This window comes from Micromys minutus, assembly GCF_963924665.1.
Source record: "Micromys minutus genome assembly, chromosome: 11".
NCBI lineage: Eukaryota > Metazoa > Chordata > Mammalia > Rodentia > Muridae > Micromys > Micromys minutus.
In genome coordinates, this window is record NC_137980.1 from 24,308,809 (window position 1) to 24,323,389 (window position 14,581).

At 44.4% G+C, this 14,581-nt stretch overlaps 2 protein-coding genes across 2 annotated transcripts in view; both read right to left on the minus strand.

Annotated features, from left to right (window-relative positions):
- Positions 1-7,558, minus strand: part of BTBD8 (BTB domain containing 8) — a gene marked incomplete at its 5' end in the record, with an annotated part of 51,693 nt that extends 44,135 nt beyond the window's left edge. The window contains 2 exons of the mRNA XM_080925702.1: positions 1,327-1,521; positions 7,410-7,558. Coding sequence (XP_080781828.1) covers positions 1,327-1,521; positions 7,410-7,558 — 344 coding nt within the window. The remainder of the gene's footprint in view (positions 1-1,326; positions 1,522-7,409) is intronic.
- A 3,663-nt stretch (positions 7,559-11,221) lies between these two features.
- LOC308427367 (lysophosphatidylcholine acyltransferase 2B) lies at positions 11,222-12,736 on the minus strand (the record flags this gene model as incomplete). Its single annotated transcript, XM_080925515.1, has 1 exon — positions 11,222-12,736. One exon carries the CDS (start codon positions 12,734-12,736, stop codon positions 11,222-11,224), a length of 1,515 nt encoding a protein of 504 aa, XP_080781641.1.
- Positions 12,737-14,581: the final 1,845 nt, after the last annotated feature.

Consider the following 14,581-nt stretch of genomic DNA (forward strand, 5'->3'; position numbering starts at 1 on the left):
CTTCTCCCCCCCACCCCCCCACTTTCTTGCTTTCTGTTCTTCTCACCTCCTGGAAACATAGTTTCTCTGTGTGGCCTTAGCTGTCCTGGAACTCATTCAGTAGACCTAGCCTAGAACTCGCAGAAATCTGCCTGGATCTGCCTCCCCAAAGCTGGGAGGAAAGGCATGCACTACCACACCTGGCTTCCAAGGATTTTCTTTTAAATGTACAGTCCACGGCTGTATTTTACAGTGTCTACTGCTGTGGATAATGTCCAGTAAAATGTGTGTCAGACCACTGTGTGTTAAGGGCATTATACCTATGTCCTTTAAACCCCAAGATGATTCAATGAGAGACAGACAAATCAGTATATGAGCTTTTTGGATAAGGAATATAAGTGGTCAGTACAAGTTCAAAATGGTAGATGCAGCTTGATTACAAAGCCTGTCCTAACCACAATTCTGCAGTGCTAGGGGAAAGGCATATATTTTTACAATTGGTATTTGAACTCAATGATAAGCTGGCCAAAAATAAATAAATAAATAAATAAATGAAACAACAAACAAACAAAAACAAACCAAAAGAAAACAAAAACTCTCACAATTGTTAGAGCTTAAAATGAAGGGCCAGCAGCAAACAGCCCAGTGGAAACAGGTGCCTACCATCAAGCCTGACAACCTGTCTGGTGTCTGGAACCCACATGATAAAAGGAGAGAACTCCCACAGCAAAGCTGGTCTGCTGGTGTGTGCAGGAGAGCTAGGGGGAGAGGGGTAGGGAGAGAGGGAGAGGAAGGGAGAGAGGGAGGGAGGGGAAGGGAAGGAGAGAGGCAGAGGGGGCAGGGTGGAAAAAGGAAGCCACTAGGAAATGTAGAATTCGTGTCTCCCTCAGGACTGGTTTTCCTTTCCCCTTTGCTTTCTGGTACTGAGGATTAAAGCCTGGCACATGCTTCACATACATGTGACCTCTCAGCTATACGTCTAGCCCAGGATCAATTGTTCCTATTCATGTATCCCTTCACCAAGACAGGGACTCATGAATGAATGAATGAATGAACGAATGAACGAATGAATCACAGAGTCTTTGTATGCAATCCAGACTGGCCTCAAACTTGTGATCCTCCTGCCTCAGCCTTCTGATGCTGAATCACAGGCACATAAACCACATCCAGCTGTGGATCAGTCTTGAGTTTGCCTCTGACAATACTAAGTCTTTAATATTAACAAAACTACTTAAATGTTTAGATTTTTATTAAATTATGCACACAATGAGAATTTGCACACACATTTTTAAAAAGTCAACTGTTTATCATATTCGAATGTAAAAAGAATCAAGATGGGGCACTTACTGCAAAAATGCTGTAAATTCTGAAGCTTCAACACTGTCCACAGGAACAAGCTCATTTGTTAGATCACTTGATGCGTTTCCAATGATGTGGGAATAAAAGTCAGGAGCTCTGGCTAACAAGACTGCCCTGTGCACTTTGAACAGCGAGCCACTGACAGAGAGAATGGTGTCTGTGTGGATTTCTTCCTTTAAAAGCCTGTTAGGGAAAAGGATTACAATTGGGTTAGAGATGCTAAAAGTAGGTAACAGGTTTAAAACAACCTACATGCTTAGAAATGCCGTCAAAACAAAGATCATTTCATGAAAGAAGTAAAAACATTTTAAATATTTTCTTAATTCTAGTAATAAAACTTATTTTCTGTACTGTTCTGGCTAGTTTTATGTTAACTTGACACACACTAGAGTGATCTGAAAGAAGGAACCTCAGATGAGAAAATGCCTCCATCAGATTGATGGGGGAGGGCCCAGCCCATTGTGGTGGGCTGCGGTCCTGGGTTCTATAAGAAAGCAGGTGAGCAAACCATGGTCAGTAAGCCAGGAAACAGCACCCTCCACAACCTCTGCATCAGCTCCTGCCTCCAAGTCCCTGCCCTGTGTGAGTTCCTGTCCTGGCTTCCTTCAGTGTTGGAACACAATATGGAAGTGTGAGCCAAATAAACCCTTTCCTCCCCAGCTTGCTTTTCGGTCATGGTGTTCCACTGCAGCGACAGAAACCCTGACTAAGACAGCTACTCTCATTGATTTTTCTTTAAAATGTACTTCTTGAGTTCTACTAATGAACCAATTGTTCAAAAATCATACTAAAACTGATCCAAAACTAAACAGTCAACCCGGACAAAGCAGACATAGCATCAGACAATCCAAATTAGAAACAAGTAACTTTGTTCTGTTAATGACCAAGTCTAAAATGCAGCCTTGGATGTCAAAAATGTGATTTTTTTTTTAACTTTTCACATTCCTACCCAACAGAATTAATCATGTTCTGATCTATTATTCAAAATGACAGACTCGGGAGCCTGTCCCCAGTGTATATATGTAGTTATGACAAAGCCCACTGGTTACCGTTTATATAAACTGAAAAATAGAAAATAACAGAAATTTTCATAATCTATTTATTTGCTTCTTTGTATGTACTATGTATTTCTGTTCTCTACCTAGTTAAAATATTTTATTTCTCTATGCCAAATCACCAGTATCATCAAGGTATGGATTCTCGGAGGATTTCTGTATGGCCGGATATAATTGGCAATCACACCCATGTACCACGGGAGGATCGTGTACTGGTAAAGACATCCATTACCGTGAAAGCTTGGCAAGCTGCCCGTGACACTCAGACTCCCCTCGGGCAGGCTAATGGCTCCTCTCAGTCCACGCCTCTGTTACAGCATTTCTGTCACTGCATCATTATTTCTATGCATCTCCTCACTAGATAATGAATTCCCACAGGGCAGAGCGATGTGTCATTAGTACAGAAAGACTATCTGCTTGTCCACAGAACCATTTAATGCTAAAGAAAACAAATGCTTCAGAGGGCAGCTTTTGAAACCTTGAAAACTCAATTTGTCTTTGTATTTTTTTTTTCTTTCGTGAATTGTTTTTGAAGGTAACTATATTAAAGTTTTAGGTAACTAACTTAGAGTTACACAGTGTTGTGCTGCTCAATGTGTGGATACAGACTTCCTACTCTGGAGGCTCAAGCTGAGGCCGGTCTTTTTGTTTTGTTGTTTTATTGAGATTTCTCTATGTAGTCCTGGCTGCCCTGGAACTCAGTCGATCTTGGAACTCACAGATCTGCCTACCTCTGCCTCCTGAGTGCTGGGATAAAGGTGTATACCGCCAATGCCTAGGTCAAGGCCTGAATTTTCTAATGTGGCAAGTTCCCAGGAGAAGAAAAATCTGATGTTTAGGTAACTTTTACAGAAGAACCTTCTTATCTGCATAAATACGTTATGAGGCCACTCCATACCAGACAGCACCAAACCTGGCTATTTTCTCTAAACATACATACATGCCATAAATTTTGATTTATACATTAGGCATATTATCTACAATAAAATAGAATACATATACTATTCTATGTGCAGCCATCCATGCAGGTCAAAGTCTGATGTCAAAGGTCTTCCTTAATAGCCCTATACATTTTTACTTTAGGACAGGATCTTCCACTGAACCCGAACTGCCTCATTCGGTTAGGCTGGCTGGCCAACAAACTCCAAGAATCATCCTGTCTGCCTTCCAAGTCCTGCGATTACAGTGTATGCCACCATGCCCAGCTTTTATGGAGGTTCTGGGGTACTGAATTCTGACCTTCATGCTTCAACAGCAAGCACTTTACTGACTGAGTCATCTCCCTAGCCCCAAATTCACTCTTTAATTAGGGAGCCAGCTTCACACACAAGAATGGATCATTCAAGGCCTAATCACTATTTAAGGACATACTGACAATAACAAGCCAATGACAATTAAAAATTCCAACTTGTACTTTGAAAAGGACAAACATTCAAACCATAGCATAACCTATATAAAGCACTTCAGAGTCCTACTGAGGTTTAGTTACTAAGCATTTTGTAAGTATGAACGATGTACTAAGAACACAAAGACCATTAAAGGCTAATACATAACACTTGCCCCCTGGAGTTTTAAGCACAGTAGAAAAAGACAGGTTTGAAAATAAAAAGGCATGATGCATTCAACAGCAAATACACTCCTGACCCTGAGCCCCAACCACCCCAAACAGACACCACGCAAGACCACAAGATATGTTGGGTGACCAGACAGGAGCATGCTGTCCTCTGAGAGGCTCTACCCAGCAGCTGACTCAGACAGATAGAGACACCCACAGCCAAACAGTGGATGGCTCTTAGGGACTCTTAAGGAAGAATAGGAAGGAGGATTGTGGGCCCCAAAGGGGACAGGAACTCCACAGGAAGACCAACAGAGTCAACTAACCTAGATCTTGGGGCTCTCAGAATCGGAACCACCAACCAAAGAGCACACAGAAGCTGGACCTAGGCCTCTATGTATGTAGGTAACATATGTAACAGATGTGCAGGCTTGGTCTTCAGGTCCTGAACAACTGGAGCAGGGGCTATCCAAAAAGCTGCTGCCTATACGCAGGATATGTTCTTCGAGCTGGGCTACCTTGTGTGGCCTCAGTGGGATTGGAAGCACCTAGCCTTGCAGAGACTTGAAATGCCTGTGTGGTGTATAAGCAGCAAGCCTCCACCAGCTCAGAGGAGAAGGGGGGTAGATGGGGGAAGGATTGTGGGAGGGGGTGACCAGGAGGGGGCAGTAAGCAGGATGTAACGTGAATAAAATTAAATTTAAAAATGTTAACTAAATGTGATCTTTAATGACGTTTTAGCGTTGGCAACAAAAACAAAGTGGAAGGGAGTTCCTAGCTTTGCTCCTTACAACAAAGTACCAACTGATCTATCGGGTGCTTTGGGTGTGGTACAGAGCATGGGGCTTTTAAAGGCAAATGCCACATCCTGGTACCTGACTCTGCAGTTGCAGACATGAAGTTGAATAAGAGGCAAAGGACTTACGCAGACCCTGTAAGAGGAAGTTAACAAACTGAGACACAAGCACATTGGTCTTTCAGCTCTCAGCCATTAGCTGGGTAGAGAGAGAGAGTGGGACTTGAAGGGAGGAGGACAAACCACCTTACAGCACTGACAGATGCCCAGAGCCTGAGCCTGGTGGGGTCAGTGATGACAGAGGAGGAAATGAAAACATGTGAAGACAGGAACTAGAGTTGGTGGATGTGGGAGGTCAGGGTGGCCTGGAGAGATAACTGGGATGCTTTCGTCTGTACTTGCTCGTCTGAGCTCTCTTCAGCCCAGATGCATGACTAGTTGTCTTCAGGATACAGCCTCCTGAATAGTCATTATGTACTTCCTTTTCAACTGTCCTAAGATTTGGTGCCATTTCCTGTTCTTCCCTGTCTCAGCTGGTCCACATATATTCACTCAACAACCCTGTAACTTTTCCGTTTCCACTGCTAGCATGTAACCCTCAGCTACCATAAAATCTCTTGCCTGACTTCTTCATTTCTAACTTCTCTTTTCCCAAAGTCAAGATCTAGATGTTAATTCTGACTGTTTAGAGAAAGAATGCCCTATTATAATCTACAGTTTTAACCTATCCACCCCTCACATGCTATCATTTTGTCTGCCATTACCACAAATAACCTCCAAGGTAAAACAATCTGTCTTAGGACTACTGTTGCTGTGATGGAACACTATGACCAAAGCAACCTGGAAAGGGGATGTTTCACTCAGTTCCATGGATTAAAAAGCACAGGAACTCAACCAGGACAGGAACCTGGGGGACAGGGCTGATGCAGAGGCCGTGGAGGGAAGCTGCTTGCAGGTTTGCTTAGCCTTTCTGATCAAGCCCAGGACCACCAACTCAGGGTGGCACCACCCACAATGGGCTGGACCCCCCTCACACCAATCACTAAGTAAGAAAATGTTTACAACTGGGTCTTAGGGAGGCATTTTCTCAACTGAGTTTCTTTCCTATGATGCTGTAGCTTGTGTCCGGTTGACATAAAACTAACAAAGACAGAGTCAAATCTATTTATATGACCTTGGTTTTTTTTAACCATATAACCCAATACTTTAATCTCATCTAACTGGATTGTGTACCAAGCTGAAGTTAACTTCACGTGCTAGTTAAGCAAGGTAACTTCTGCAGAGAAACTGTATGATAATCCAGGTAGCAAGTGATACCTCAGTGTACTGTCTGAGTAGTCATATCTGGCAAGTGTTCCTCTTGCCTGCTTTTCCAAGTCTTAACTCAAAGCATACGTTTTTCTTTTCCTTCTTTCCATCCTTTTCTTCTAGACACTGGCCCACACACTCTGGACTTTCTCACTGTTCTTTGGAAATACCTCACACAGCACCTGCCGCCCCCTCCCCCCCGCGAAAAGCCTACTATGCCATGATATAAAAGGCATGGCTTTCTCTTCCCCAAGCTTCCAGGCAACTACCAAGATACCTAGATTGCCTATTGAGTTTGTGTTTGGATTATTTTATTAATGAGGCTATGAAGACTATAAAGAAGAGAACCTCAGTTTTTCCAATAAACATGTAAGCCCAATGTGAAGATCCCCAAATTTCCAGTTGTTCATAGTAAGATTTATAGAGTAAAGCCAGGTGTGGTGGGGTATGCCTCTAATGACAGAGGCAGGCTGATCTGTGATCCTGATCTACAGACTGAGTTTCAGGACATCCAGGAATACATTGTGAAAAAACAACCCCCCCCCAAAAGCAACAAAACCAGAATAAACAAAAGAAAGTTTTGTACATGAAGAGTCAAGATAAATGATCCGGAGGTTATTAGTACATACTGCTCTTGCAGAGGACCTGAGTTTGGTTCTCTTCACCTACACTATTATAGAAATAATATGCATTCCCAGTAAGAAATCACTCCCACACTTATCATGAGTCTGGGAATGGCTAATTAATGCCTAAGGAAGAGCTGGCTTTGAATAAATTTTTACTAACTTATACACATCTTAGGATATGCAATTTGATATACCCTGTCATCCTTAAATCGAGTTCAGCCCCAGTCTGCACTTTGAACAATTTAAACAAGAGACAGGAGTCTGCAAGTCTGAAAATGGTGTTTGCACAGCAGAGATATTGCCATTGTATATTTTATTCCCACTACATCAATATGGTTTCCCCCCACTAGTTGACAGCCAGGTCCATCTTGCCCACCTGTCAGAATTATGCTTTCCCTGCTAAGAGCATAAGGGACTTAATGACAGACCAGAACTAAATGCTACCCCGTTAGAGGCATACTGTTCTGTCCTTTATTTCAAGCAAACGCTCGTTTTCCTAACTGAATCGTTTTTCTTACAACTTTTTAAAGACATGGTGTGCGTTTCAGGGTCTGGATGTAGCCCGAACTCATCAACAGCCACTGCCGGTGTGTGAATCCTAGGAAAACTGGTTGCTACTCATCGTGTAGGTCTAATTTTTCTGAGTGCACAGAGACTGGTTCCTTGGGTCCACAGAGCCTCCTTCGGAGGGAGGCGGGAAGGGAGTGGGCAGAGCTGCTCCCGCCTCCTACCTGAGCATGTCGCGGCTGAGTTGCTCCGACACCTCCGCCTTCAGCCGGCGCCGCTCCCCGGGCCCCTTCCTGGGCTGCCCCTTTCTGCCAAGCCCCGGGGACCTCTGAAGGCCCGCCGGGGCCGTGCCGCCAGTTCCACCGTGGGCCATGTCGGCCGCAGAGCCCGGGTGCCAAGCAGCGCGGGACTGGGACGGGGGCGTTCCCGAGCCCAGCAGCCCGCTGCGGAGTCCGCCCCGGAAGGAAAGTTCCCGACCCTCCCAGTTTACAACCGGTCCGTAAACGCGGCGGACCCGGTACCAGGCGCCTAGGAATCAAAACCCGCAGCCACGTGACCAGGCGCTGCTGCGCAGGCGCACTCGCTCTGTTTACATCGGCCTGCTCGCTCCCTCCTAATCTCTCTGAACTGGAACGTCCCTAGAGTTTTAATCAGTTCTTTCTTCTTACTGATTGGTGTTAGTCAACCGTTTAATAGGTGTTATTGAAGAGTGACTTGAAATCATTGCGAATAGTGTTTGTATGTGTTCTTCCTGGAGTGTCTACATCCTCTGCCTCTTTATGAAAGATGGGGGACGTGGGGGACTGGTGGTGTCTCCAGAATTTTCCAGTAGTGAGTATTAGTGTTGTGAGCAAGGAGGTATATAGGCATAGTTGGTATAGCACAAGTTATACTTTAGTATGCTGAGGGTCATCACACAAGGTTCACACTCTAAATTTCTGTGGTCCTAAGAGCATTTCCCCAAGGCTCCTTAACTGGGTGATGTATCTGAGCTGAAACTTTTGTAGGGGTTCATGATGATTCGCCGATGAATGATACCCAGGACTCAGATAGTATGTAAACACAAAAAATGTTTTATTCTGCTGAAGTCCAGCTTTCTGGGGTTTTCCATTACCAAAAGAGACAATCAAGTGAGCTCACATGCCTGATGCAAATCACATTAGGAGATTCTGGGGTAGGTGATCCTTGTTCCATCTCTAAGGACATTCCCCATTACAATTGTGTGGGGACTGGAAACTGTTGCTGACCCATTTCCCTTGCTTCAGTCCAGGTGGCAGGGCAGTTTCTTGACTAGCTGCCCAAAGCCTGGGATTTTGTTGTTGTTGTTTTGTTTTTCCTAGGCCTGGTCTCCTGGACTGCCAATTTGACGCCTGTCACAAAGTTGATCTGTCTCAGACTACTCTAACAGTAATCTTTGATTTGAGGGTCAGGATCCTGGGAGAGACCCTCCAGCCACAGGGCAGATCAAGTGACATCTCTCCAGAAGTGCAGAGCAGAGCATTGCTCTTAGTCTCTGTTTATGTACTGTCTCCTGGCGCCATGGGGTTCTAGGCCTGTGTCTGGTTAAGTGATGCCACTGAGTTCTGGTTATCAGGTGGAATAAATGATTTTGAGTAAGAAAACCTGAGGGTTAACACTTTCTCTATCCACAGCTCCCTGCTTTCATGCCTGCTTAACTCCCCTGCCCCATCTGGTTTGATATCACAACTATTACCCACCATGTTTGCGGTTTTCCTCACCCCAATAGTCCTTAAGTTGTAAGGCTTTTACAGGCATTCTCAGTCAAACATGTGACTCTGAAGACTATAAGCTAGGATCTGCTTTTATTGATGTAAATGTGCAGTGTGTCGGGTCCAAATGAAATTCCATCTCTCCAAATTCTGATTGCTAGACAAGAATCCAGCACTCCTCCAAAATTTGTGAAGCCAGTTCCCTTCTACCAAGGGAGCTACTTGTGGTGTGTGTTGTCATACCAAAGTTCATGCTAGGCTCAAGGCTCCCTCATTATCACAAGTACCTGCTACACATTTCAGAGTTCATGTTAACATGCTGCCCTTCATATATTTCAGCTATGCTCTCCCCTCCCTCCTTCCCCCACTCCCTTCTTTCCTTCTTCTTCCTTCCCTCTGCGAGCTCTCTCTCTCTCTCTCTCTCTCTCTCTCTCTCTCTCTCTCTCTCTCTCTCTCTCTCTCTCTCTCTCTCTCTCTCTTTCCCACCCCCAGTCCAGTTTCCATCTTCCCATCTGCTGATCATGTTCAGGCTGCCACTTTCTCTCTCTGCTCTAGACTGTTCCAGATGCTGCTGGCTGTTCTCTCTCACATTTCTGCAATAAAAACCTTTCCCTTAACCAATGCCATGCCATCAATTTATAAAGTGTTCACCTTCGTATGTATTTTCCCAATTCCATGCACTTAGATGCAAATGAAATCACTTTATTTTTTCTTTACATCTAAATAAATTTTCATTATGTATTGTCAGGTCTAAAGGGCACCCTAAACACCCCAAAAGGACAGGCCCCTGACTTGGTCCAAAATTGAGTCTAAGCTCAGCTCAAGCTGGGCTGTAGAAATATTCCTGGCACTTGGATTAAATATTTCTTGGGAAGCTGTGAATCAGACTTTTTGTTTGCCAAAAAGGGAGTCATTTCCATTGTGTCTGGTAGAAGTGACACACGTGGCTTTCAGTTGACATGCACCTGTGGCACCCCATCAGCTTACCAGACCCATGCTAGCGTCTAGATTCTTACTGCTCTCTGTTCACAAGTACCTGGTATAAATTTCAGTGTCAGTGCCAGCCTCTGGGCCTGACTCATCCCCTCACAACCTCTCTTCCTCCACTGTACTTCCAGGATACTGCAGCTCACAGGCTTCTCTCCTCCCAGATACCCATCTATTCTCTCTATAAAAGCAAGGTTGTCCCCCTTAACCCACTATTTTTATTCTCTCCGCTTTGGACTTTTCCTGATGTCTGTGCTTGCTCTATCTTTCCTAACCATAATAAAACCTTCCCCCGGCCATGTAGTGACCATCTCAGTGGTTTCTTTTCCATGCCCCCATTAACACGTATATGTAATACATTTTCATTAGCTATTCTTCCAATGATGGACATATAGACTCATTCTGTTTCATACCTATTGTGAATAGAGCAGCACCAAACATGGTCGAGCAAGCATCTCTATAGTACAATATAGAATCTTTTTGATGCCTCCTAAAGATGTTTTCTCTCAATTATTAAAAAAGCAAGAAAGAAATGTTGCCAGAAATCCTAGGGAGTCCAGGTAGGGAGCCATTATATGATACCTGGAAAATCAGGGTCCCCTTGTTGGAGTTCTTAATCTCATATTAAAACAATTTAAGAATGAAAACAGGAGCTTGAAAACAGTTTATTATCAATTAAAAGGAAACCCCCTGAGCAAGCTGTAAACCTTTTTTTTTAAGTCTGAGTCTATTTGCTAGGTTGTAAAGCTATGATTCTGCTTCTTATTTTCTGAGTGGACAGGACTACAAGCATCTACCATTGTGCCCAACGAACATTATCTTAAGAGAGGGAAAGGGATTATAATTCCTCAAGCATATTTTAAATATAATATCTGGGCTGGTTAGTTTCTGTCAACATGACACGAAATAGGGCAGTTTGAGAAGAGAGGACCTCAATTGAAAAATTATCTTCATCAGACCAGCCTGTGGACAAGTCTGTGGTACATTTTCTTGGATATTGATGGATGTGGGAGGACCCAGCCCACCATGAATGGTGCCTTTTCTGGGCAGGTATGCTGAGTGAGCCATGGGGAGCAAGCCAGTCAGCAGCACCCCTCCATGTTTGGTTCCTATCTCTGCTTCTCGTGAGTGTTTGTCCTGGCTTTCCTCAGCTCCTTTCCTCCCCAAGCTGCTTCCCAAGACTGTATTCATGCTACTTACAGTAAAAACCACTGAGCTTTTCCATCAAAGGATAATTTTTATTTAGCTTGCCATTTCCACCTAAAAGTCCTTTCCTTGTTTCCAAGGATGTCTCGAACATCTTAATATTAGGGAAATGTTTATACTTCTCCCGGTAATGAGTATATATAGGCTGCCTGGAGGTCCATGTATGAATGAAATAATTTGGCATATGCTGGATGCTTCAGGGCAAACCTCCTAAAAGTCCTGTATGAAATCTGAGCTGAATCCTTGCCAGCCATCTGCTGAAAGAGCATGGAAACATCTAGGTCTGGCACTCCGAAAGCTGCCCGAAGCATCGTGGTCAATTCTTGTTCTGTTATATAACCATCCTCATCAAGATCGAAAAGCTTAAATGACGTTTGCAGAATCTTCTCCGTGTTGGCTGGGTTACACAGGACTGTTAGACCGATCACATACTCTCGGAAGTCTATGGTGCCATCCTGATTTCTGTCGAAGAGAGAGAAAAGCTGTCTCAGGGGCTCTGAAATTGGGAGTTTTAAATAACTCGAGAACTCTTCGATTCCAATCTTGCCTCCTTTTGAGGAGACTGCAACAGAAGCGTATTTGTCCAGGTGTTTGTGGATATTGTCCCAATCTAATTTCAATTTCTGGCTGATTTTCGTGAATTCCACCAAGCCAGCTTCCATGGGCAGTTGAAGTGTGCCAGCAGAAATCATCAGCTTGCAGTCTTCGAAACTGTGATCCGTTATAGGCAGTTTCAAAGCATTTGCCATGCTGATTCGAACTGCGTTGGCAAAGAGGATGGGGTCTTTCTTTTCTTCTTCACTTGGAATATAAACAGGCATAAACTCGACCTCCACTCTGGTGAAGGGCTGACTCAGAGTGAGCATACATACCTGGAAGCCTGAAAAACCATGCCATGTCCAGGTCACTGTGTCCAGGGTGTTGGGGTACCTAAGCAGCACTGGCTGCACGGGGACACCTGGGGAGAAGGCTCCTAGTTTAAAAGTGACAAGACAGGAGCGGTTGGTGCACAATCCTTCTGGAAAGATCAGAATCTGCGGCCACTTCAATTTAGATTTCACTCGTGTCAGGATTTCATTCCGGGTACTCTTTCTAGAATTCGGGTCCTCTCGCTGCACAAGCACAGGCTGGGTTAGCAGGATGCATTTCCCAGCCAATGGGATGCTCACATGCTGACTATCAGAGACCACCGAAGGGAGCCCTGCCACAACAGGGGCGATTGCGTCAAAGAAGGTGGAGTGTGGTGCGGTGACGAAGATGGGGGCCTCCTCTCTGGTGGCCTTTTTCCCTTTGACCTTAACCAGGAATCCCCCAAAAAAGAACGCCAAACGAAGCAAGAACACGAGGGCCGGCTTTATCAAATATTTCCTCCAACTCTTCATGGGTTTGGTAGGTTGAGTAGGCAAGTTAATGGTAGAGAGTATGGTCACTGGCCAGAGCAGGATTACGAGGAAGACAATACAGGACACCCGCACAAGTACCAGCACAGACCCCAGGAAGATGCTGTAGACCCAGCGCCAAGCGCTCAGGTGCGTGTGGTGAGTGAACGGGTTGGTCACCGCTGGGGGATATAATGATTTATTCACTTCCTGTGCAGTCCTGCTGTCCCACACCTCCACCTCGGTCATGGTGTCACCGGTCTCTCTGCGCTGGGTCAGATGAGCCATGAAGCCTGCCGCTCAGTGTATGGCTATTTCTGTTTTAATGAGCACCCTTCCAGCTAATTGTTGGTTAATACGAAATGACGTGCTACCTTTAAAATTAGAAGGAAAAAAAAATCCACGGGAGAATTAGAATCTCATCAAGAGAACAATTATAGTGTGTTGTTGTTTTGGGTCATATATGGTTAATAAATTTTCACATAACAATCTCTGGTATTATATTACTCATATGTACTTACTGAGGAGATATGAATTTGAATGAATAAGTATCAGTTGCAACTTTCAAACATAAGTGATAAAGGCAGTAAAGTTTGCTGTGAACTGCTGGGAGGGCTAATTTGTCCCCTGTTGGACGGACTGCTGATTTCATTCTCTTTATGCTAAGAAGTGTAAGGAAGGGCACCTTAAGAACCTGTTTTATGAGCACCTTTCCCTGCATAGACATTCCCCGAGGGATAGATTGTGAGAGAGGAAGAGTGGGAAGAGAGGGTAATGGGCTCTGGGACTGGAGAGGAGAAGAAATGTGGAGGGAAGGATGGGAACCAGCAAGAGCGGCAGGAAAGGCAAAGAGGATGGGAGAGAGCAGCGGAGGAGGGGGAGAAATCAGAAGAGAGCATGTGCACGTGTGAAACATCATAGTGAAATCCACCCCTTACAAAATCAAACATTTCAAAAGAAAAAATCAGGGTGTGTTAATTCTAATAGGCCAGAGTTGACTATGCCATGTGGGGTTTATATTTTTAAGGTTAGTCTACATGAGCCAGTCAATACTCTAAACTGAAAAAAAAAAAAAAAAAAAAAAAAAAAAAAAACTTGACTAAAACAAGACGTACTTTACTGTGTCAGCACAGTCTGTCCTTGGGAAGTCACAGAGCCCAGTTAGTGTGATGGAGGCTGTCTGCTAGATCTGGAAGCACTCACAGTCCAGGCTAGGCTGCATCGAGGATTCCTGCTGTGCTTACTAATCAGTAATCTGACTTCCTCTCTCCAGAATGAAAGTGATTGTTTAGGTCCCTGAGTTCACATTATTGGTGAGTATCAGGTTAGCCGCACAACAGGAAGTGCTATGGGTACCAAAGCTTGACAAGCAAGGTGATCTCAGTGGCAGGTCCCTTCCAGGTGCTGACATTATGCAAGGTGGGGGGATCTGCAAAGTTACAGGTTAAACTTGCTCTAACATCTTTAGATTGGCGACACTTCCTACCATGCACGTTTGAGACGAGGCCCCAGTATATGGTTTGTAAGCAATTGAAGTTTATTGCAACTAGAGGTTACTATGGCACAATGAGAATTCTGAGGACATTCCACATTCTTCTGTCACGATGAGGACTGTCTGTAATGGAGGAAATGTCACTAAGGAGATGTGACTTGCCAGCAAGAATATCCCGAGCCAGTGGGCAGTGGTGTCTGGAGACGCACTGTTCCCCTTCTGCGGCTTGTTACTATACATCACACTTTTCTATTCCTTTGGCTTTCCTTAGTTGCATCCTGTAGATGCTTCTTAAGAAACAGATCTCATGCCATCTTTCTTTTATATCCATGTGCCAGATGTGGCATAATACTTGACTATAACATTGTATTGCAGAGTAGTCAGTCCCTGACCCTTACCCATGGTCTTAGTTACTGTGGTCCACCAGGATTTAAACATATGAGGTTTAAAAAAAAATCACAGTGTTCTGTGTTATGCATAAGTGTTTTAAGTTGTACAGTATTCTGAGCAGTGTGATGAAATCTCCCTCTGTTCAGCTTCATTCCACCTGCGGATGCAGATCATCTCTGTCCAGGAGAGCAGGGCGTGAGAAGGGGCCTGAG